Source organism: Lissotriton vulgaris, chromosome 12, assembly GCF_964263255.1.
Source record: "Lissotriton vulgaris chromosome 12, aLisVul1.2, whole genome shotgun sequence".
NCBI lineage: Eukaryota > Metazoa > Chordata > Amphibia > Caudata > Salamandridae > Lissotriton > Lissotriton vulgaris.
Genome location: NC_141700.1, coordinates 799669330 through 799694199, shown reverse-complemented (window position 1 = coordinate 799694199; position 24870 = coordinate 799669330). Strand labels below are relative to the sequence as shown.

General features: G+C 45.3%; 1 protein-coding gene across 2 annotated transcripts in view; it reads left to right on the top strand.

Annotated features, from left to right (window-relative positions):
* Positions 1 to 17336, top strand: part of LOC147678762 (eukaryotic translation initiation factor 4E type 2-like) — a 58765-nt gene extending 41429 nt beyond the window's left edge. The window contains exons 4-8 of one of the 2 annotated variants that reach the window (XM_086946218.1): positions 823 to 927; positions 1105 to 1257; positions 2531 to 2667; positions 16326 to 16369; positions 16506 to 17336. In XM_086946218.1, coding sequence (XP_086802344.1) covers positions 823 to 927; positions 1105 to 1257; positions 2531 to 2667; positions 16326 to 16369; positions 16506 to 16672 — 606 coding nt within the window. In that variant the 3' untranslated portion in view covers positions 16673 to 17336. The remainder of the gene's footprint in view (positions 1 to 822; positions 928 to 1104; positions 1258 to 2530; positions 2668 to 16325; positions 16370 to 16505) is intronic. The other variant, XM_086946219.1, reaches the window with a different exon arrangement.
* Positions 17337 to 24870: the final 7534 nt, after the last annotated feature.

The window sequence follows — 24870 nt, the reverse complement described above, 5'->3', positions numbered from 1 at the left end:
ACTTAGACAAATGAATGCAGCACAACGATACCGAGTGTCACAGAGGGACACTGGGGAGCGACCACTCAGCCCGAGGGAGAGGAGCGAGTCACCTGTCAGTACTGTCGGTGAAACGCCGCCCAGCAGCCGCACACCACGGTTCGTGCTCGAGAGAGAACATTTTGGGCTTTGTTCGTTCCCAGTGCCTAGAGGGGTGTAGCGCTCTCTGTGTCGCAGATTTTATTTGCTTTCTACACATAAATACGGCATCATGTTTTTCAGGGAAATAGAAGCCTGTCGTCTGCAGGCATGGTTCTGCAGGGTGGAGCAGCGCATAGTACGGCAGCAATTTAAGGCCCGGAATCGCATACTCCGTGCAGAAGAAGGCATTCTGTAGCAACCATGGAACAGCAGCCTAGGGTGACCCCCACATCCAGAGAATCAGCAAGCATTAAACATGCAATAGGTCTCACCTTTCATTTAGTTAAAGCCATTTGCTTTGCTAAATAATACCAGCAGCAAAGCAAATGGCCTTAACTTAATCAAAGGCGAGACCTATTGCATTTTCAATGCTTGTTTCTAAGAGCCCCATCTGTGTGGAAGATTTTGGGATATGTGAGTCAGCTGCTGGTAACACTGCCTTAGGGGATGGAGAAATTAGGTCTGGACTGCGTTTTACCGTCTTGCGACGCTATATTGTGACATGGGATTAATGTTGTAATTCCATAGTCTGTAGCAGTGGTCGCTTGAACCAGGAAATCCTTCCCACCTATGTGGTGGAGTGCCTGTGCCTGATTATGCTGGATTTGAGATTATTCTGTACCCTTCTCTTTTTCTTTTCAGGTGGAGCAGTTCTGGAAGGTGTATAGCCACTTGGTGAGGCCAGGAGATCTCACAGGCTACAGCGACTTCCACCTGTTCAAAGAAGGCATCAAACCGATGTGGGAGGTAAGGGAGGATGGGTTACAGCAGTGTGGATCCTTTGAGTAGGGAGAGATGGGGCTATCCTCTGCTAATATCTGCCACTTCGTCTTTTCATAGGAGAGTAGGGTGGCCAGTGTTTGCTTGACATTCATGACCTCCATACTCTGTTGCTGAGGGATTAATCTCCCTGTGTTTCCCTAGGATGAAGCGAACAAGAACGGGGGAAAGTGGATCATTCGCTTGCGGAAAGGATTGGCCTCGCGTTTCTGGGAGAACATCATCCTGGCCATGCTGGGGGAGCAGTTCATGGTGGGAGAGGAGATCTGCGGCGTGGTCGTCTCCATCCGATTTCAGGTGCATACCTGCAGAGGAGCTGGTAGCCATGTCAGGCTGTGTCACTGGGGCTCAGGTCTGGGATACTGATCTTTGTAGGAGGTGCACTCTGGATCGATGCCATTCAAAAGCGTATCTGTGTAGAAAAAAACTCTGTTAATGTTAAATGTTATGGAGTAATGTAGAAAAACGACTACAGAAGAGCATTTGTGTATAGATATATATTTTAAAACCGAGCTGCTGGATTGAATTTCAAGCACCAACTCTTACTTTAACCTATAATTCTAACAGTTCCCTTATTCTAATCTTGACCAGTCCCGCCATTTAAATTTTTCTTATTTTAGCTAATATTTTAATAAATCTTCTAAATGCTCACATGCCCATTACACTTAAGTGTGCACATTCTGCCTGAGCTCTGTAATGAGTAGGAGTTTTCGTGGCACTGCTATTTTTGTAAATGTGCTCTTTGTTACTTTTATTTGAGAAAGTTCACAGACTACGTTGGGAGAACAAATATAGCGCTCAGATACTCATTATATTGCTATGTGCCCAAAACCCTAACCTGCCACATCTAAGGTGGTCTCCTTCACCTTTACAGCTCCAGATGAACCTGGAGACATTCCTGTTCTGGCAGTTGTAGTCTGCCGCTACATCCAGGGCCTGTCTTTGACCTACAATTTCATCCTCATTGCGAAAGCCAACCATTAAGGGCTGAACAATTTATCTGACGCTTTCACAAATTTGTAACCTATGTTCCATAATACGGTTTCCGCCATAATACGGAATCCTATGCTGTCCACTCGTATTATCCGCCCTGACGAATTTCATGTAACAGGAACGAAACGCGTTGGCTGTTGTCCTATTTCTAAAATAAGAACAATAAAAGAATATTGACAAAGTTTACATTTGGCTGTTATGTGACTGCATCCCTGGTGCTGCCTCCACGCTTTTTGAAGTTTTGTCTCGGGATTTCCAGTAGGAGCCAACCGCAGCAGGTCTCGGAGGCCCCATGCACAGGATTTGATATATATGGGACTCTAAGATTGAGGTGCTCAACTTGTAGTCGACTGTGGGAGCGATAGCAATTTTTCAAGTTAGAATATGCATCAAGCTTAAATGTCCTTTTTTTCCCTGTGAAAAATGTGTTTTTACCCTGCATGTAAAGTATCGTTTCTTGGGTAGGTGGGTGGAATCTTGTGCTTGGATGTATACCATGATTTTACAGTGACTTTAATCCTTTTATAAAGATAAACCCCAACCCCTCTAATGTAATTCATATATATATTCTCCATAGGAAGACATCCTCTCCATCTGGAACAAGACTGCAAATGACCAGCACACCACAGCTCGCATCAGAGACACACTTCGGCGTGTGCTGAACCTTCCGCCAAACACCATCATGGAGTACAAGACTCACAACGACAGCCTCAAGTAAGTTCAATCTGCAGTTGGTACCTCGCGGTGCTCCCTTCAAGGCTGACGTTTCCACTCCGCACTACGTGCCAAAGCAGTCTTGCGGCACCACAAGTAAGTCTGTTCCATGGTCACTACCAACCGATGCCGTCTGGCACCTCCATGCTTAAGCAGTGAGTTCCCTGCAGCCATGCTGCACATGTGTTGGCACTGCAGAAATACTCCACAATTATTCTGGTGTTCTGGGAAGAGAATTAAGCTCCTGCATCTCCCCAACCTCAGGTTCCTTATCTGGGATCTTCTTGATTCTAATCTCCGTCATCCTATCTTAGCAGTCTGCAGGAAGGCAACATCTGTCGCACATCTGTGTCAATGCCTCGTCCCCACATATTACAATCACATTTGATTAACTACAAACCGGGCAGTAGGCGGGCTGGATTACGCTTTATCAAGCCCTCTGACCACACTTGTGAAACTTTATAACTCCTTGACCTACCAAGTTTAAAAACTTACGAAGCTAAACTACAGACTCTCGGATAGACCTCAAATGTCAGCTGATAAACCGAACCAGTCTGTTTATATTGGAGTATTTTAAAACTTACCAAAAAAATACCAATGTTACAGCTGATAAACCTAACCAGAACCCCCTCCAGCACCTTGAGACCCTCACGGGTGAGTAGCACGTTTCACAATTCTCTGATTGATGTGTAACCAGTCTCCTGTTTATATCGAAGTATTTTAAAACGTACCCAAGCTAAACTATGGGCTCTCAGATAGACTATCGATGTCACAGCTGATAAACCTAACCAGTCTCCCGTTTATATTGCAATCCTCAAAATAAGGGCATGATGGTACTGGGTACCAAATGTGCTGAAAGGTCATACAAACTGCAAAGTGCGCGCTCTATAGATCTAAAACATCTAATGTAGTGGGCCATGGGATATTTATTGTAAAATGAAAACCTGGCCCGTAGGGCATTAACCCACAGTCTGTCTGCCAACAGGGATTACCAGGTTTCACTAACTAACCATGGCTCGTTTTAGTTAGCTGGGGCGAAGTTTAGAGAATCTGCAGAAGAGCCAAATAGTGTAACAATGGAACATGAACTAAAGTATATACAATGGCCACACCAAGTGTAAGTCTGAGCGAAGCGGAACTGATATTATGCAAAAGCTTTCAAGAAGAGAGAAAGATAACAATGAAGAACATCAGCAGTCAAAATGAGGGTTAAAAACATTGCATCTCACGCCTTGAAATACTTCACTTCATTATGCTGATCGACATCTACCTCCAGATCAGGGGATCAGTCCAAAAATACTCCAAATGAGGTCTGCACTTTTTGCAAGAAACCCCCAGTCACCTTGCATCAGCATTACTTTTGAGGTTTCTCCTTCCAAAGTTAGAAAATATGAAAGCCTTTTCTTCTCCTTTCAAATTTTCAGAACAGGTCTCCAGTGACCCTGTCCTCTTAAAAGAAATGCTGCGGCGCGCAGGGAGTGAGAGGTAGTTCACATCTAGTTTACCTTCTCCAAGTGGTTATAGCACACCTGAGATCGACCGGTAACTAGACTCTTGCACCCTTCAGTAATTTCCTCTGGACACTTGTCCTCCAAGCGGCAGCAACTCCTCTGGCTCCATGTGGGTTTCTAGACTGCGGAGTGTCTAGAATTACAGTAAAGAAACATATAGAAGCCTAATGCCATGATCGAACATACCTGTAACTGGACTGGCCATACACAGATATGGTATGCAATATGCAGACATCCAGTATGCAATATGCAGACATCCAGTATGCAATATACAGACATCCAGTATGCAATATGCAGACATCCAGTATGCAATATGCTGACATCCAGTATGCAATATGCAGACATCCAGTATGCAATATGCAGACATCCAGTATGCAATATACAGACATCCAGTATGCAATATACAGACATCCAGTATGCAATATACAGAAATATAGTATGCAATATACAGAAATCTAGTATACAATATGCTAGGTTTGACTATAAACCCCTGTAAGGTAACCCTCAGTCGCAGAGCTGCACTGCAGGTGCGTGTAGTGTTGGGCAGGGCATTTACAAGCAGATTCTATCAAGGCTGAGCCTATAACAGAATTCCAAATCCAGCAATCCACACCGGTCTTAGTCCTGGTTATCGTTTCGGGGCAGATTATGTTTCTCACTCTACATTAAAATGCTTGCCTTTGCCCCAAAGAAATGTTAGTGGTTCCGAGGACACTGATCACATTTGTATTGTGTTGTCTAGCTGTGGAGAATCAACTTTTCTGACCTGGGAATGTTCTGTGGACTGTTGGCTGTTCCTATTGATTCAGCTGCTTAAAGGCTGCTCGTGGTGGCCGAGATTGGGAATACAGTGTACTGTTTGTGGAGTCATAGACTGGAAATGTTCCACTAATGGTTGGCTGTTTTCTATTGTACTGGCTATTGGTGTACACAACTGGGCACACAATGTTCTAGTTACTACTAAGGGTGTCCTGTTGTGCCAGCTCACTGCTGACAATGTCTTGTGGAGGCTACTGACTGCTGGTGGCGTCTTATTTCTAGTGAGTGCTGGAAGTAGTCGATTGTACCCACAAACTAGTGGTAGTGTACGAGCTGATTGTGGTGTTCATGATTTGTGCTCTGGGAATGTTCTAGTGACTGCTGGTGCTGTCCTGGTTTACCAGCTGCTTCTCGTGTTTGACTGGGTGTGCAGTCTGCGGTTTTGTAGACTGGAATGTTCTACAAACTGCTGACTGTCCCCTATTGTACTGTCTGCTGATGGTACCGTCTGCTGGCGGTGCCCTATTGTACCCTCTGCTGGCGGTGCCCTATTGTACCCTCTGCTGGCGGTGCCCTATTGTACTCTCTGCTGGCGGTGCCCTATTGTACCCTCTGCTGGCGGTGCCCTATTGTACCCTCTGCTGGCGGTGCCCTATTGTACCCTCTGCTGGCGGTGCCCTATTGTACCCTCTGCTGGCGGTGCCCTATTATACTCTCTGCTAGATGATTCCTATTGTAGTGTCTGCCGGTTGATCCCTATTGTAGTGTCTGCCGGTTGAGCCCTATTGTACTATGTGTTGGTGGTGCCTTATTTTATCCGCTGCTAGTAGTGTCTTAGTGCACTCTTTCCTGGGGGCCATATTATAGTGGCTGCTTGTGATGGCTACATTTGGGAGTACACTATTCTATTCATAGACAGGAAATGTTCTAACTTTTGTCAGTGCCCTGTTGTACCAACTGTTGGTGTCCAAGTTTGGGTTTGCAGTTTTTTGTTTTGTAGACTGTGAATGTTTTGTAACTGCAGACAGAGTCCTGTTGTAGTGCCAGTGTGTGGTGTACACTACTAGGAGTACAATGTTTTAGTGACTGATGGTATTGCCTGTTGTGCCAGCCAACTGCTGATGGGGTACTGTTCCTACTGACAGGAGGTGCTGTTGTATCGTAAGCTGGGAATGTTCTAGTGACTGTTGGCAGTGGTAGATTGCACCCACTGACTGCTGGCGGTATACAGGCTGCTTGTGGCTGTAGTGGTTGCTGGCGCTATCCTCTCTGACTACTTCTAGTGTTTACGACTGGGAGTACAATCGTCTGTTTCGTAGAGGGAAATGTTCGAACTACTGCCGGTGCCTTATTGTACTGGCTGCTGGCTGTGTCGGTTTGTACCGTTTTCTTGTGGTGTGCGTAAATAGGAGTACAATCTTCTGTTTCGTAGACTTGGGTTTATGATAAGCTGCTCCTACTGTGCTGGCTGTATGGCTGCTGATACTACCCTGTTGTACTGGCTGCTTCTGGTGTTCGATTGTAGCAGCTGCTGGCAGTTTTTCTACTGTACCGCCTGCTGGTACCGCCAGATCGAACAGGATGTTTGTGGTGTCCACGACTGGGAGTACAGGGTTGCAGTAAAAGGTGGCAGTGCCATCGACCAGGAAAATGCCCTACCCTCAGTGTAGGTGTGGACTGGCAGCATTGCACTCACTGCTTTGCTTTTGTAGATTGCGAATGGTAAATATATTTTTGTTCTATAATGATCTGGCCTGTGGACTCTGGTTGACGTGTAAAAAGAGTTCATTCAGATCCTGTTCTGGAGGGTGTGATGGTGTTCCACGTGTTCTGCGTTCAGCTCGGGCTATTGTTGTAAAGTGAAGCCTGCTGCCTTGAGACGCACAACTGAGCGTAGTCTGCTGAGGTGCATTCATCTCTACATCTCACTGCATGCACACATTGCTCATAGGAAGGAAGTTGTCACAACTTAAAGCATTCCTCGATTTTACGGATTTCATTTCAGTTGACCTTAGAGGGGCACCATCAATGTGAACTGTGCCTTTTCAGTTGAAGACCCTGTAGAAGTAGTGGCACACAGTGGAATTATCTTTGGTGCTTTTCTGTGAGCAATAAATGGGCAGTCAATAGTGTCTTATATGCTAAACTTTGTTTATGGCCAACTCGTGCAGTGTTCTCTTTTAATGTTACCATAGTTTACGTAAGGAAGGACTGTCCCCTCTTTCAAGCTGGCGAGGCACCGTAGTTACTGCAAGTTGAATGTGCATTGTTTACAACTGGTGGCCGCCAGGGCCTTCTGAAACCATGCCCCAGTTCCTACACCTACATATATACTCATGCTGTGCATGTGTAGCATCCTCCGTAGATTAAACTCTTTGACATTAGTAAGCTTTGTGTCATTGACCGATCGGCTTCTGTTCCTAGTCCTAGGCAGTCCTCTTACATTCCTGCTTGTGTGGATTTTGAAGGACTTATTGTAATTGAATTTGTATAGCTCTTTCTACCCCTGATGAAGCATCAAAGCGCTTTTCCGCAAGTAGCATGCTACTCCAGAACCCAAAAAGGATTTGTGATGAATTGGTATAGGGAGACATTAAATTAATTTGAGATGTGGACATGTTAGTTTATTTGAATTGAAAAAGAATAGTGGAGGGATAGAAGAGGGAAGGGTTTGCATTTATATAGCTCTTAGTACCCCTGACGAAGCGTCAAAGCGCTTTTCGGCTGGTAGCACAGTACTCCAGAACCCAAACTGAATCCATGGGGAATTAGAATAGAAAAATATGACATTAATTTGAGCGGTGGACATGTGAGTCTATTAGTTGGATTGAAAAGGATAGTGGAGAGAGAGAAGAGAGAAGGGTCAAAAAACTGTTTATTTGTAGATCATGGCAGTAGGAGGAGGTTTGGGGTGCGTAAAGGGGGGGGGGGAGTCTCTAGAAGTTAATTAGAGAGAGAGATGAGGTATCGGATGATTCTAGGAGGGATATGTGAGGGAAGGGTTTGTAAGGCTGGTTTGGGAGATCTGAATAGTAAAAGAGATTTGAGATAATTCAATGTGCAGTAGAGGAGGGAAGAGTCTAGAAAGGGTTATTTTGGGGATCCTGGTAGTAGATTGGGGTTTGGGATGAGTCTGAGTGGAGGCATAAGATATATTGAGAGAGGTATAGGGTGAGAAATATTTTAGTACATTGGAGATGGGAGTAGAATGAGTTTCAATCAATCGTGAAATTTGTAAAGCGCACTACTTACCTGTGAGGGTCTCAAGGCGCTAGGGGGTGAGTGGCTACTACTGCTCTAAGAACCAGGTCTTGAGTAGTCTCTAGAAGGTAAGTAGGTCTTTGGTCTAGGTTGAGATGCGCCGTGAGTGGAGGTAGGATATATTGACAGAGGTATAATGTGAGAGATGGGGTATTGCATTAGAGATGCTGAATTAGAAGTAAAGTAATAAATATAAAGATACATAAGTACATGGAAGTTGTTTATGTATAGGGAAGGCTATATATATAGATTTAAGTTGTTTAATAAACAGACTTTCAAGTGTTGCTGTACTTTAAGCACATTTGTTTTCATGATTTATATATTTTTGTAATTGAATTGAATTGAATAAAATTCATATCGCGCAGACAATAACCCGAAGGCATCAAGGCGCCTAACAAAGCATATCAAAATTTATAAGCTTGACAGCATTACAGATAGGCCTGCATAAAGAGATGTGTCTTCAGAGCACTTCTGAATGCTTGAAGAGTGGGTAGGGATCTTAGTTCCAGTGGGAGGGCATTCCACCACTTGGGCGCCAAGGTGGAAAAAGCCCTACCACCCCATTTAGCTCTTCTAGAGCGAGGGACTGACAGGAGAAGTCTACTAGAGGAACGCAGGTCCCTGGAGGGAGTATAGCGGGACAGGATAGATCCTAATTCAATAGTGAAGCAATTGTAGATAATTATGATAAAGATTCACTTATTTATGCAGTGACCTATATACGTGTTAAACATAGAATAATATACCCATAAGTAATATGTACATTTGTTAAGCAGAAAAAACAAATATCTATATATTTATAAACCTAATTATTATACGCATTTATACAGAGGAATGCACATGAAGGGACACACATAGTCCGAATAAATGCTTATATACATAGGGATATGCTGTATATTTAAGTATGGTGGATATGTGGAGAAGAGCCAACTCTGGAGTAGTTACGCCTCTCATTTCTCTGTCGCTTCTCATGCCAGCTTCACTGTGGGTGTCACACAAGGACTGAAGTCTGTTAGACAGAGCCGCCGACCTCCCTATCCTTATGTAGGTCTCATTGCTACTTTTACGTACGAGCTGGTGTCTCGGCCTTCGTCCAATTAAAATTCTCCATTGAGAGCTCTCAGAAGCCAAAGGGATGGAGACCCAGGATAACTTGGCAATGTCCCACAACAGCCTGTTCTGCATAATTTCTTGTGCTGTACAGCAGTGTCATGAAGGACACAGAAGCATGCAGTGCATTTCAGAGACTCTGAATATCGCTCTGTCCCACTTGCCTGCATCTTCTGTCACCTGAGCAGACGCAGCTGGAGATGAGGGGGGGGGGGGGGGTGTCAAGGAGTCTGCTCACACCGACCAAATTCGGATTGAAATGGTGCAATGTTTTCTATCGACTAAGAAACGTGCTGCTAGTCCTTGTACGGTGAGTACCGGGGCAGTCTGTGGGTCATCAGTCTTTATAAGAAAAGGCAGGATGCTTCTCTTTCAGAGCTGTAGAGAGGGTTGGTGATAAAGGTTTCACACACTAGACGGACCTTGGTATAGGATTGAGGTATGTGGCAAAGCCTGTTGTGTTTTTCCATCTTCTCATCCAGAGTTTGCGGCATGTACTTCTGGTGATCAAGAGTGGGTATAGCATGCAGTGCTCCACCCGATTGTCTTAATTCTAAAGTTCTTTCACCCCCACCAAGAAGAGGCAATGAGAGTAAATCCCTGGATCAGCGCTTGTCTATTTTACCTCCGCTCTACAACTGTTAAATTTGTCTCCAGCATCTCCGGCGACCCTGGGAAATATCTTGGAAACCTTCACCAATTCCTCTGCAAGTAATCATGCTTGGATTTACCGTCACATCTTCGTACGGTCATTGCATCATTAGCATATGGCGTCTTTCAGCGCTCAATCTTTTTCTAATATTCTAGAATATAGCTTTTGTACAAAGTTCCAACTTTTGCGAAAGAAACTGCTTGTGTGCAAAGCATGTCACCCCCCTCACCCACCACTTCTGAAACCTTTCCCACCTTTGCCCTCCAAGATCTTAAGTCGTGCATCAGTTCTTGGAGCAAACATGGTTTCATTCTGAAATGCCCTCCCTAAAGTAGAATATTAGTTTATTTTTTTTGATGTTGGACTGTTCTGTACTAATCAATCTAGATAATTCTTCTGTAGCCAGTTCCAGTCTCCTCTTTGGTAGATCAGAAGTTCAACAACCTAAAATCAAGCGTAAAATATTAATTTGTCAGTGCATTGTTTGAGTGAGACAGGAGCCATTTACTATGCATACAGATTTCTTTAACCCCTTCGATGCTGATGACGAGCTCAGCTCGTCATCAGCCACGGTGGTCGTGTGCGGGTGACGAGCTGAGCTCGTCATCTGACGCAGCTTTTAGAAAAAAGCCGCGTAGCGGAAAAATAACCGCCACAGCGATGCGGTTAAGGAAGTTAGTCCTAGTTAGAAACAAAAGTGCAGCTTTTGAGCTGATAAGATGATAATTTACACAAGATGCGCCTTCTGTGGCATGCATTATTGATGCATGTAGAATTTCAGTAGATCAAGGTCTCCATGGACGTTCAATGCTTGCTTTTCTACCAAGTCTTGACTCTCAGCCCCTGTGTTCAAATTGTACTCTTTTATAGTTCTTTTCCACTCGTGTGCCCCAGTTAAAAAAAATATTTGTATGTTTTTTTTTTTTGTACAGTAGTAGGTGGAGAGTAGATCACCATAGATTTTTAAAAACGAATACTTACCTTTGGCCATATTTTAATAAGAATAAATGAGGAGCAGAAGGGGCTTCTTTCTCCTGTGTAGGTTCCTTAAACTGTTTGTAAACCTGTTGTAATGTTCTTATCTTTTCCTTCTATACTGTGTCCAGCTAGCTTCATATTGCTACAGCAACAAATGATGGATGGAATGCTAAGTAAATCAAACCTTCACCCCCCTTCATGAGATGTAGGTTAAATCCATTGTTCTTTTGCTCACTACGCCATCTCAGTTTGGGCCCAGCCATATGCAAATCAGTCTTGACCCTACTCCTCATTGGAACAGTCCAGCCCAAACTTCCAAGCATGGTTCTCACTGGACTGGAAACGAGCATCCTGGGACCGGTTTTGTGGTTTCACCTCATCAGCCAGGCTAGCTTGAATCCAGCGGCACAGCAAGCAAGGACCCACGTCTGGGCATGCCATCCCACTTAGGGTATAAAGTGCTACAGCAACAAATGATGGACAGAATGCTGAGTAAATCAAATGTTCACCTCAACTGGCATGGTGCGGTGAGCAAAAGAACAATGGATTTATCCCAGCTCTCTTGACTGGTAATGAATGTTTGATTTACTCAGCATTTTGTCCATCATTTGTTGCGGCAGCACTTTTCGTCCTAAGTGGGATGGGTATGTCCTGATGTGGGTCTCTTGCTAGCTGTGCCACTGAATTGAAGCTACAAAAACAGTCCCTGAAAGGGAAATACACACAGGAGAGAATAAATATAGACTCTGAATCAGAGCTATATTAATGCTGTCCAGCTGGACAGTGAAAATTTAATGATATTGAGATTCTTGAACAAAGAAATTATCTGGGACACAAGCCTGCATCCAATGCAATACATTTAACACAAAAACAAACGCTCAGGCAGGACGAAAAGCTTGTGTGTTATACAGAAAATAAAACAAGCAGAGTTAAGCAACGATACCGTTACACATATATAGCAAGTTAGGTCGTGTTTACAGTGTACAATGAGTCTACGACGTTTCGATCCTGTAAGGGGAAATAGTGGGATCATCATCAGGATTTAATATTTACATGCCTGAGATAGGATGTATGCCGTGCACTATGCACAAGGGTAGATAGGTGAGTGAGGTGTGCACGGTGAGTGAGTGCCTCACTCGCCGAGCACACCCGGACACAGTTTGCTCTCCTAGGTCACCGTGCCTCCTGTGCTGCTGGAATTGCCATCGCGCCCAGACTACTCTTCATTTACCAAATATGCTTGCATAGATAGAGCCACCCCTCCTGGCTCTCAATTCAAGTCATTGTGCCTTCTACCCATTGTAGCTGCTTCCCTTGCTGGACTCGCCCTGGCGGTCCAGCCTACGCCTCGTATCCCAATTCATGCCCGCACACACTGCTGATACCGAACTCCTTAGTCCTCCTTTGACCGCATACCGGATGGTCACTCCATCTCGAGACCGCTTGCTATTACGCACTCACCTATCTGCCCTTGTGCATAGCGAACAGCATGCATCCCTACTCACTGTGTAAAATACATTCACGGCTGACTGATGTCTGCTATAGTTGAGGCTTCCTGAATGAGCTGCATGTTGTTACTTCTGAGATGGATGGCTACTTCAAATATTATTTTTTGCTTTATAGCGCATATCCAGAGTTGGGATTGGAAGTACATGTACCAAAAAAGGACTTCCATGGAGCATGAATTTGGCTGTAAATACTATTTACTAGCTTTAATTAAATCCTGTAATATAGCTGAACATTCTCCAAAGAGCATAACATCCCTACCTTTCCCGAACTAGCATAAACTCACTGCTTCTCCTCCTCCCTTCAAGTAAGCAGCAACTCCCTGCTCCTCACCGCTGGAAAGTGCATGATGGATACCTGCTGTTTCTTCCCATGCATAGCAGCTGTTGCCTCCCATGTCTCACTGACTGGCATTGGCTCTGTTCCTCTCCCTCACAAAGCTGCTTTTTCTCTGCTTGGCTCCCTTTTCGGAGACTGTGAAAGTCCTCAGTGAATGAATATATTTTATTGTATCAATTAACAATTTTCTTTACAAATAGTGTCCTATAAAATATCCACAAAACTTGCTTGCTACAGTAATCGTTAACTGCTACAAATTTGGATGCACCAGATCCTGTAAAACAAAACCTAAAAATACAGTTCATAGATAATATTAAAACCCATGTGTCAATTATGAATTCAAGGCCTCAGTGCGCTTGGTGACCTAGGGGCTACAACCTACCTACTTCTATCCCCTGAGCACTGCTACTCTCCAATAGGATTAGTAAAATGGGGCTTACGTCCAATAATGTTGGCCAGACAGGATGATGAAAACTGAAAAGAAAAAAGAGAATCTGGCCACCTTGTTTTACAGTGTCCTGCTGTTAATTCAAGCAGGCATTAGAACCAATATATCTATTTTCTTGGTTCTGGCTTAATTGCTTTGCCAATATTTGAACATTTATGAACATAATTTCCTTATTTTCATACAAGCCTGAGGCTATACACTGTGCAATTTTTAAACTAATCTTAAACAACAAATAGTGAAACAATCCATAATAAATCGGACATTCAAGACAGTGCAAATTAAGTCACATTAATCATTAAACATGATACTCCAGTCTTAGGTTTTGCAGTCAAGTAACCCAACAGTACTCATTAGACAACTATTTCATTCTCGTTTTTGAGAGTTATTGGCCATGGGGATGAAGCTTAAAGTCTGCGGGGATGAAAACATTGTTTAATATCCCTTTGTGACTTGTGGGCAACATTTAATCGGATTCCCTCGTGGATTGCGTGTGGAAAGGTGCCGACGCGTTTCAAATCCCTGTGTTAGGGCAATGACTGGGTGTAATCTGAATTTTGTAGGATGTTTTTCTTGTTGAACTCGTTTTGTTTTTGAAAAAGAGACCGCTAATTTATTTTCAGTTTTGACATGAGCTTTAGCCGCGTTCACAATGGGTGACTGTGTCTCTTGGTTTGCTGTGAGTCCCGTTTATTTTGTGTTTACTTGTTGCCGTTCATTCATGAGGAAAGTGGTATGCTCATCAATTCTGCACGTAATTTTACATTTTGTTTGACGAAAGCGGTAGACTCTTCGTAAGTTATGGCAGTGGACAGACATGGCACAGTTCATCGTTCTCCTGTGAATCCTCTTGCTTGCCTCTGGTGTGCCACAGTTGGTGAAGGACTTTTTCACTGATTGATTAGTCGGCAAGAGGGATTGGTGCTGCGCCCATGAGCCTTTCCAGCCTCCATCTTTTGAGCATATCGCTCACTGATCACGAGAGATCCAAAGTTGGAAAAATGAGTATCTAAAGGGCCATTGCTGCTTGATTTAATTGACTCGTATGCAGCCCTGCCTACCTTACACGCTTGCGCTTTAAAAATCCGCCACATAGTGGCCGTCGGGTGGAATGTGTTTCAGAACGCCTCCGCCGCTTTGGCTGGAGTATGTCAGACGTGGTGAGGTGGATTAGAAGCGCATAATAGCGTACCACAGACATACATGTTTATGCAACTTATGCTGCTGTACTAAATGTGCCTGGATCCCCAGTCTGGTGATAGCATGTGATTCTGTGGAGATACCACCACTGGAGAACTGCTTAGAGGCAAGTATATGACGCTATAAGCAATAGGCGTTTCTAAACGATCTGTACATTTACAGTACTCCCGGTCCTGGCCCCATAGTTCTGTTGTGAAGGCCCTGACCTCAAATTATGTTGCACTGATTCATCAAGTAGTTATGTTCCAAAATAAAACGGTTTGTGGCCTCTGCGATGTGAAGTAAACTATTTTCAGTGTTTTTTCATAAGCGGTTTATTTTGTATGTAGCCAGTGCAAACCCTGTGCCTTCCTTTTGCCAATCTGGTGCCGCGTGAACCTATTCCTGCCTTTTAGCATTCCTTCTCTGAATCTCCCTGAAGCATCTCCCTGTGCTTCAAGTAAACCAATCTGCCTTTTGCTGGTAATTTATGGAGCTGCGGTGCTAGGTTTTGTGGTTGTCGCCCGAACTGTCCAACACATTATAAACCAATAAAATACAAAGATGTTAGGGTTCTGTTTAGAGGAAATACTTCTCAGACTAACTTTGGTCTCTGTTTACAAAAGCAGTGCCCTGGAAGAGAAGCTATGCTAGAGTTCTTTCCCGCGCTGGCTCTGCGGCATTCAGCAGCAGCATGGAAAATAATAATCATGGAGTACCTCTGCTCTCTTCACAAGAAAACAACTATTTTAAACTGTATAGGAGCTAATGCTGCGATTAGGAATTCCTGGTCCTTTAAGGAGGGACTGTTGAAAGACTATAGAGTTTAGCAAATTTGGGAAGATCTTGTCTTTAAGAAAAAATTCCTGCCAAAAAGGTTTTATGAAAGATTTTCCCATCAAACACTATTGGGCTGCATTTGAAAATTTTTGAATAACAGTCTGCAAACTTAAGAAAGGAAGAGCTTTCCACACATTTGATACACATTCTAGATTTAGAAATACCCTACTTTTAGCATTTGGAACGAACTCTGGAATTAGGAATGGCCAGATAACGGAGACCAGTCTAGGTGTATATATAGTGTTTCTTTAAGTCTGACAAAGACAAATGCTGTTGTGTAGACTTCTATCACAGTTGGTGTGATGGATGCGGCTGGTCCCGGTTCATCCATTCCAGCTGTGCAAGGTGCCATCTGCCTTTCCAGTGTGACATGAGGCCTCTTTGGGATGGAAAGTGACCATCACTCCTCTCTGGTTCAGGCCAGGGAAGCATGCACTCCAATCTGGCTATGGCCTTTGTTTACGTCCGCTGTCTTAGGAGTCCTGTTTACTGGATAAAATGTCCCATGGGCCGAGCAGCCCGCCATTTACTTTTAAAATCAACATGGAAATGAGAGTTCCCCAGGTTGAAACTGCATTTAGGCCGTTCATATTTTGGTCCGTCACATATTCGTCTGCCAGAGACTTGGATGAAGGGTTCTGTACTCCACACGCCCTGAGCTGACCAGATCTTGGTCAGTCCCAATCAGAGTTTGTTGAATACCAGGTTAGTTCAACTGCAGGATCATTCATGGCTTGTTTAACAAGAAACTTCAGCTTGGTGTAAAGAGTTCCAAAGGGGCTTTGAGTAGTAGCTACTCTTCGCTTTGGAGGCTTTGTCCGGTGTGCTCGTTGGCACTTCGGTTGTTACACTGCTGATGTCAATCAAAAAGGGATGGGTCCAATCTTTGAACAAGAAGCTGTGCTGATCCAGGGATTGCTGCCTCTATTTGGGATGGTGGTGGGAGGAGGGGTAGTAAGCATTCAGAATTGGGTGACTTTGCCTGTTTGCAATTTTTCTCTGGGTCACCAGAAATATATATTTTATAAAGCATATTGGCTAGGACAGCCCTATGAGATAATGTGTTTCGTTTCCGTAGGGGTCCAGGCAAGCCGCATTTAACCAGCATGTTCACAAGCTCTGGTAAGTAGAAGGTTAAACACCCTGGGACTTTTCCTTACCATTTCACAACTTGCCTAAAATTTGGTCTTCAGTCACAGAATGTAGTAGTTAATTTGGCTTCACAGAAGCATTGTCACAGTGTTCTGTTTTTTTCCAGAGATAACTCCAGCTTCCGCAACACAAAGATTGCCCTCTAGGAAAATCAACTTGTTCCGGCCACCTTCCAGAGTTTCAGAGGTGGACAGTAGAGCTGGCAAACCGCCACGTGACCTCGGCGCCGATGACAAATGGAAGCTCAGCCCTTCTGTGAGCCCATGGAGCTAATGCTTATTATAAGACTGTCTGCTGCCTGGACTTTAGATCCCAAAATGTGGGCGACTACCTTACCATGTGCTGTTAGGTCACCTTTCAAAATGGTCTTGTACACACACAAGTTGCTGTCTGCAGGCAGCTGTTTGGGTGAAGTTCTGCGTCAGTCGGAATGCAAGAAAACTTCTTCTGAAAAAAGTTACATACAGCCTTGGGGTTTTTGAGGAAAACCATGTAACCTCCTGTACCTTTTGTCAGTCCCTTCCTTAAAATGTTGATACAGTTTCAAATATTTGATGGTAAGTTTGTTTTGGTGGTAAGGGATTTTATTGTGTGACTGCCAATCCAGACCATTTTGGTAGAGAGTGCTTGGCTCAGCAGGAGACGCAGACTTAGAATGAGATATAGAATAGCTGAGAGAATGAATGAGAGTGTGTTTATAGTCTCCATCTTCTTTCAGTGGATTTCCTCTAACTGGCTGATCAACTCGTGTTTTTCCTCCGCAGTCGCTTACCTAGAATTGAACGGTCTCAGCTGTTCTGTGGACTGTCAGAATTGCCTCTCTTGTAAAGATGAGACAATGAAACTGGAAACCAAAGCAATCACTATACACTCTTTTCAATCGGAACATTATGGGTTAAGTCTTGAATGCTATAAATAAAATTACGTTTCCTAAAAATGTTGTGTTCTACTCGTGCCTTTTATTTATCAGTGGAGGGGTCTGAGCTTCCCGACCCCAGCGGTCTGTTGGTCTTTTGATTATGTGTGCATCTGAACAGCCTTGTAGTGCACATCTGTGTGACTCTGGTTTCCATGGCTAGTGTTTCCTGTACTCTAAATGTTGCTGGGACTTGTAAGGTACGGGGGAGTGTTGTGACGTGTGGGAAACAGCCTTAATAACTAATTTTGAAAAACGACTGACCTGAACAACGATTCCTAAACCATGACCAATCTGTTTACCACGACATCCTTAACAACGACTCGCATGAACCACGACTTTCCTAAACCACGAAAATACCGACCTAGTGACTAGCCAATAGATGGCACTATTGTAATTACAAGGAAAAGCCTTTCCAGATTTATGGCCGTTCAATGAACTATCTTTCTGAACTGTTTCTTGCCAGCCTGCAAGTAGCCTCTACAGGTTCCTAGTGTCGAACTAGCAAGTTTGATGGAGGAGATACGGTGCATGATCACTCTATGTAGGGGGCTCCTATCTATGGACGTCATTAGCTAAACATTCGAGATACAAAATGGCCAGCAGAAAATCACCTATCCTCCCAGGCACTTGGATACGCATATCCTCTTCCGAGTTGCACTATCCAACTCCAACGAGAGAAAAAGACACTGAAAGATGGTAGTAACACGGGGTGTGGCTGACAGGCAAACATGGTGGCTATGTTATCTTGCTGCTCTGGCACTGGGATCCCGTAGTACGCACCATCTGCCTTGGGGGAGCATCAGCACTGCTTTGGAGCAGTGTTGCCCTGGGGAGAAAACTGAGACTGTGCACCGTGAGATTACGGGGCAGCTGAGGGCAGCCTGCCTCACTTTAAACAGGGTGCTGTCACCGCAAGGCCGGGAATTGAGACTTGACCATCTGCTGTAGAGACACTGGAGGGCTTGGAGTAAAAGGCAATTGAACTCCAAGCCCTGGCAATTGTCAACGGTGACAGAGTATTCACGGTGCCTTTTCTCTGCCTCCCCCAGCCGAGAGGATTCCGAGCCGGGTTGCTGGAGAACGCGTCTAACACTACGTGGCCATTGCAGGTGAGGTGCGACGAAGCACTAACTAACATTAGGAGTGCTGAAATATCAGAAGTGGTGGCCTGCACTAACCTGCCCTCAGAAGATAGTGATGTAAATAATGTTCGTAGTTCAGGAATTCGTTGATAACAATGTAGTGGTTTAGGATTAATCGTGTATAGCCTTCGTGGTTAAGGAATTTGTGGTTTAGGCAGTAGTTGTTTAATCATATATCCGTGACGTGTGATGGTCTGGTACTACACCAGACGAAGTCTTGAAGTCCCAAAACATCCGCTCAACTATTGAGTGTGTCTGTTCCCTGTAGCCGGATAAGAGGCGCACGGAGATAGCGCCAGCCCCCGTTGCACGATAGAAGCACTACATTGCGCCTTATTTTCCTTGATAAGAAATCCAAAATCCCTAAAAGAACTTTTCCTTTATATAGTGGCTAATGAAAATATGCTGGTTAGTAAGCACGGTAAGAGAGGTTGCTGCTATTACCAACCAATCATACCATATCTGGTGTCCTCCGGAGGACACTGATTTGAATTTGTGACCTACAAATCTCATTCGTTGTGTAAGGTAAACACTGACGTTGCTCATCCCTCTTGTTAGTATGGCTCAGTAGTTTTAAGAAATTGCATTCCATTTTCAGTCTAGCAAGAGTGCTTAAAACATTGTTTCATCAGTGGTATGACTGAGTTTTTTTTTGTTTATTTGGCTGTTGGGTTTTGTTTCTTGTGTTTAGGAAAAGATTTCTGCTGAAACTATATACAGTGACCGTGCTAGAAGCAAAAAATAAATTACTGCTCTGTATCAATAAGTTCAGTTATCTTGCTTGTTTGCAAGCCCTATTCTCAAACAAGCAGATTGGTATCGGGAATCCACACCGTGGGAGTTTGAAAGCAGCAGTCCTTCAAACGAGGCATGTCCCTGCTGTTACTTAACCCTTGTGCTCTTTCATTCTTTTTTTTTTTTATTCTTTTTTTTTTATTTGAAGATTTGTAAAAGCATAGACTTAGGGAATATGCATTGCGTGTGTGCCATGTCATAGGCCACAAGCGCAGTGGTGACGGCGAACTGTGTAGTGATCAGTAGGTGTTAATTTGAAAAAGGTCTATAGCCAAGTGAAAAACATTGATAATACTAAACAATATATATAGAGAAAACACTGATAGAATTAATAAAGATATTGCCCAACAGTACAAAAACTAATCACCCAAATGATGAATCATTTATTTATTTTATGATTCATAGATGTGTGTATTTTATCTTTTTTTTTTTTACATTGTGAAAGCTCCTTTTTTACCTGTAACTGGTGCGAGGCGTATAGACGCAATCATTTAAAGTTCTGCTGTTGTGTTCTTAATTCACCTTTGGCCTACATTGGATTGATCTGGAGTGCAACACAGGATTGGTGTATCTGTGCCTGGGAAGGGTATAATATAATACAATACAGTACTGTGCAGTGCATGCATGTTGAATACATGTGATGGGTGTATGTGACTGTGTGTGGCACAAAACATGAAAGATGTGGTGCTATGCAGTGCATGGTATGTGCATGTGGTAGGTGAACGTGTGCCTGTAAATGGTACACTACCTGAAAGAAATAGTGCTGTGAAGTGTGTCTACGTTAAATGCATGTGCATGGGTGTATGTGTGCCTGTGAATTGTACATTACATAGTAGGCTGTGGGTTCTATTTTTGGAGACCCGGGCCTGCATGGTGAAACAGGAGGAGGTAGAAGAAGCTCCATCTCCCCAAGGCAAATTTGTGTATTGTGCATTCCTGTAAGCTGGGTGATTTGGTGTTGCTTCTGCTGTGTTAGACTGCTTTCAAGAGGAAGAGAGTGCACTTCAAAAGGAAGCAGACCCCCAACATGAACTTCGAAGACTGACTCTAAATAACATTTGGTGTCTGGAAATTAACTATGTGAAGGGGAATTTGAGACCTTAAAAATTGTCAACTGACAAGCAGCCAGATGGACTGTGTGAGGAGGGGAACCTCTGAAAGATTTCTGCCTGTGACTTAGACTGGTGGGTTGAGGCTTGCTAGTCACCCAGCTGTGTGAGGGGACATCACAGAGGGAACCCAAGACAGCATGCCCTGGATCCTGGAGCACCATTGTCTGCCCACCAACACTAGTGTATGCTGTGAGGAAGAGGAGAGCAAGGGAGCAAGGTCCAGTGGGCCGTCAAATCAATCGCGAAATTGTCAAGCGTGCTACTCATCTGTGAGGGTCTCAATGCACTTGGGCGGGGGGGGGGGGGTTGTAAGCAGCTCTGCCCAGTCAAAGATCCCCCTGTTCTGGCTCTGCGTATGTGAACGGGTTAGGCAGATCAGAGGTTTCTCTTGGGTACGTGGAAGGAGATTCTCTCGTTGAGGTATTGGGGTCCGGTGTTGTGGAGGCATTTGTAGGTATGTGTGTATCTTGAAGGTTGCTCTCTTCTCGACGGGGAGCCAATGGAGGTCTGTCAGGTGTTTGGTATTGTGTTCTTGTTGAGGGATGACGAGGATGAGCCTGGCTACGGTGTTCTGTATGATCTGGAGTTTGCGGAGCAGAGACTTGTTGATTCTGGCTTAGAGGGTGTTTCCGTAGTCCAGTCTGCTGGTTATGGGTGCGTGGGTGAAGGTCTTTCTTGATTCGGGGTGGATCCATTTGAGGGTGTTGAAGCAGGTGGAGGCAACGGCTTTGACCTGTCGGGTCATGGAGAGGGAGAAGTCTAGTACGATGCTGATGTTCCGGACGTGGGCGGTTGGCCGCCAGGTGTTGTCCCATGCAGTGGGGGAGGGTCCGAGGACGAGGACCTCTGTCTTCTCCGAGTGGAGCTTCAGGCACCTGCTGCTCATTCAAGTTGCAACATCCTTCATTCCTTCTTGGAAGTTGAGTCTGGTGGTGACTGGATCCTTGGTGAGGGAGAGAATGAGCTCGGTGTCGTCGGTGTAGGAGACTATGTTGAGTCCGTGCTGTCTGATGATGGTGGTGCGGGGGACAGGTAGATGTTGAAGAGCGTAGGGCTGAGTGACGATCCTTGAGGTTCTCCCCAGTTGATCTCTCTGGGTTTGGAGAGGAAGGGTGGCAAGTCAATTTTTTGTGTTCTGCCGGTTCAAGGGCTGTTTCCTGTATGCCAGCGTCGTGGAGTCTGACTGAGTGTGTGCAGTGGGAGACCGTGTTGAAGAATGTGGAGAGGGCAAGTAGGATCAGGTCCGCGGTGTGGCCTTGATTGAGGACGGTGCGGATGTCATCTGTGGTGGTGAGTAGAGCGGTCCCGATGCAGTGGTTGCTGCGGAATCTGTATTGGGAGGGGTCAAGGGTGGTGTTCTCTTCGATGACTTTCATTAGTTGGGCGTTGACTGTCTTCTCTGTTAGTTTGGCTCCGAAGGGGAGGAGGAAGATAGGTTGGTAGTTTTTGAAGTCCGAAGGATCTGCATTGGGCTTCTTGAGCAGGGGTTTGACTTCTGCGCTTTCAAGTCATACGGAAAATGCCGGTTTTGAAGGTGGTGTTGATGGTGCGTCGTAGTCCTGGTGTGATGTTGGCGGCTCTGTGAAAGATGTGCGGAAGGCAGGGGTCTATGAGTGCTCCTGAGTGGATGCCTTTCCTGGTCGATTCAGTGTCTTCGGTGGTGGTTGGGGTCCAGGCGGAGATGGTGGGTTTGCTGGCGTTGTTGGAGGAGCGAGTGGTTTCGGTGTCCGTTCGTGAAGGTGTTGTAGAGGGACTTGATTTTCAGATGGAATCATCAGTTGAGTAAACTGTCTTTGCGAGGTGTGAGGATAAGCCTGCTGCACTGATTGGTTGTTGCCTGTGGGCAGGGCGAAGTTGGGAGTCCCTCGTATGCCAGAAACAAGTCACCAAATCAGCTATGTAGATCGCTGCAGCGATAGGGCTGGTGCCCGTGTGCAGTGAGGAGCCGGCGATGCCGTATGTCAAAAGTACCCTGTGAGAAGACTAGTGTGCTGTAAGGGCTGTAGCCCTTGTTCAGTGGTGAGACCATGACCAGCAAGACAAGTGATCTGATCGGAATTGTCGCCGGAGAATTGAGGTCGCCTGCGCACCTATACTTGGATGAAGAAGTGGATGCTGCAGAGGTGCGAGCGCTGTGAGGAACTCTATAATAATCCTAGGGAGTTTTGTAGAGCGCATGGTGACGCCAGACGGCGTGTCCCAGCGCTGTGATGCTAGCGCTAGCAGAAGAGGTGATAAGGTGGACCACTATTGGGCATAAAGAATTTTTTTTAGTTTAGCTCTGAAGATGGACTCTTAGGGGTTCCAGGCGTAACGCCACAGGGAGTTTATTCCAGCTGGATGCCGCCAGGTACCTGAAGGACCTGCCACCCATCCTTGCTTTGGACACCTTAGGAATGGACAGGCATCCCGTGCCAGATGATCTAAGGGAACGCAAATGCTCGTATTGTGTCAAGAGATCCTGTAAGGGGAGAGGTGCCCTGCCATTGATAATCCGGTGACACGTGCAGAGTGCTTTGAATTCCACCCTGTTTCTCACCGAGAGCCAGTGTAGTGTTCGGAGCGCGGTTTTAGATGCTGATCTTCTGGGCAGTCTGAGGACCAGCCGGGCTGCGGCGTTTTGTAAAACCTGCAGGCGGTTTAAGTTCTTCTCGAGAGTCCCCAGGTAGAGCAGGTTGCCGTAGTCCATTTTGGACGTGACTAGTGCGTGCACAAGTGTTTGGCGGGCTTTGATGGGAAGGAGCTCCAGGACCTTCCTGAGGGTCTTGAGGGTCCCAAAACAGGAGCCGACCACACGGTTGACCTGAGGTCCGAAGGTAAGGTTGGAGTCGAACCAAACACCGAGATTCCTCGCCTCCTGGCAGGGAATTGGTGTGGGTCCTAGGCAGGGTGGCCACCACTCTGACGTCCAGGCCGCTTGGTCTCCCCCTACCACCAGCACCTCAGTCTTGCCTCCGTTGAGCTTGAGACAGTTGGCAGACATCCAGCCAGCTAGGTCTTCCATGCATGCTCTGAAGATGTCTGCCGCAAGACCGGGCGCTCGCGATAGGGAGATGACCAGCTGTGTGTCGTCAGCGTACGACACCATGCGCAAGCCGTGACTCTCCACTATGGTGGCAACCGGGGCAACATATAGATTAAAAAGAGTTGGGCTCAGGGACGAGCCCAGCGGGACCCCCTGGTCTAGAGCAACTCGCTCGGAGTAGCAGTCACCTAGCCTGACTTGGAAACCACGGCCAGATAGAAACGACTGGATCCGTTTTAGGGCTGCACCTCCTACCCCTCCTTTGTTCAGACAGGGTGAAGTCTGATGGGGTACTTTGCCCAGTTGCCTATGATCCATAGTAGGTCAGGCCCCAGGACATCAAGAGTAAAAGGGCCCAACTGCCACTGTTGGTCTTGGTAACCCCTGCGCCCTCTAAACCAAGTTCTGAGACAACGCTTCGTTGAAGGTCGATTCTATTGCATCACAAAACTTCCTTAAGACTAGTACCAGACCGTAATTTACCATCCTCGGATGGCATCTAAGGCTGAAAGAAGACGTCTCACATTTAATTAGCCAAAGTCTCTCACGTGTGAAATATTTATAGTATTTGCACCAAGCAATATCTAGTCTTGGCAGCTACGTTTCTAGACTCTGCCACTGCCTTCCTCTACTCGGTGTCTTCCAAATGGCCCACCTCTACCTCCCAGGCCGCCCTTTAGTTTTCCGAAAGTATCTGGTGTGTTAATGACTAATGATTTATAAATGTTGTATTTGTCACCTAAATCGGTCATTATGATCTTGGCTTTAAGGGGCAGGAAGTCTGGGCTATTCTCCAAATACTTAACGTAAGTAAGTAGCCATTGTCCAGCTGCTGAAATGTATAGAATTATGTGTGTAACAAAGCCAAAGTCCTCTTGATGCTGGCAAAGGATTTCAGGTCACTGTGGATGAGGATCTCTCCAAGGGTGGAGATGCCCCGACTGTCTCACACAGGACTGCGTTCCCAGGGTCCAGAGTTTGGCTCTATATGCAGGGTCTCCAGCAGATTTAAACAGTCCTTCATTGAGGAGAACAAGCAGTTGAGCTGCTCGATTATGAGACAGAGGATCCACCATTGACAGCCTCTTGTAACTAGATTTAGATCTTTTGAGCAAGGAAGTTTGACCAGCATGGCTTTGCTATGGAAAGGATCTTGAGGTGGCTGTCTGCCTAGTGAAGAAGAACCGCTGTGGAAGGGGTAGTTCTGAAGTGTGGGTATGTACATGTATGTATGTATGTATATATATATATATGTAGGTGTGAAATTGCTACGATCTTCATGATTGCAACTCCGCTCATAGGTGAAAGACGGTGCAGGTTCCAGTGGATAAGGCTTCGGTGGCAGCAGTCCAGCATCAGTGTTATTGGAGGAAGACCAGGGTGTTGGTAAAACTGGGATTCACGCTACACTTGTAGTGACCCAATATAGTGATGGTACGTGCCTCACAAATGGTCACGCCCAAAAGCCATTGGAAAAA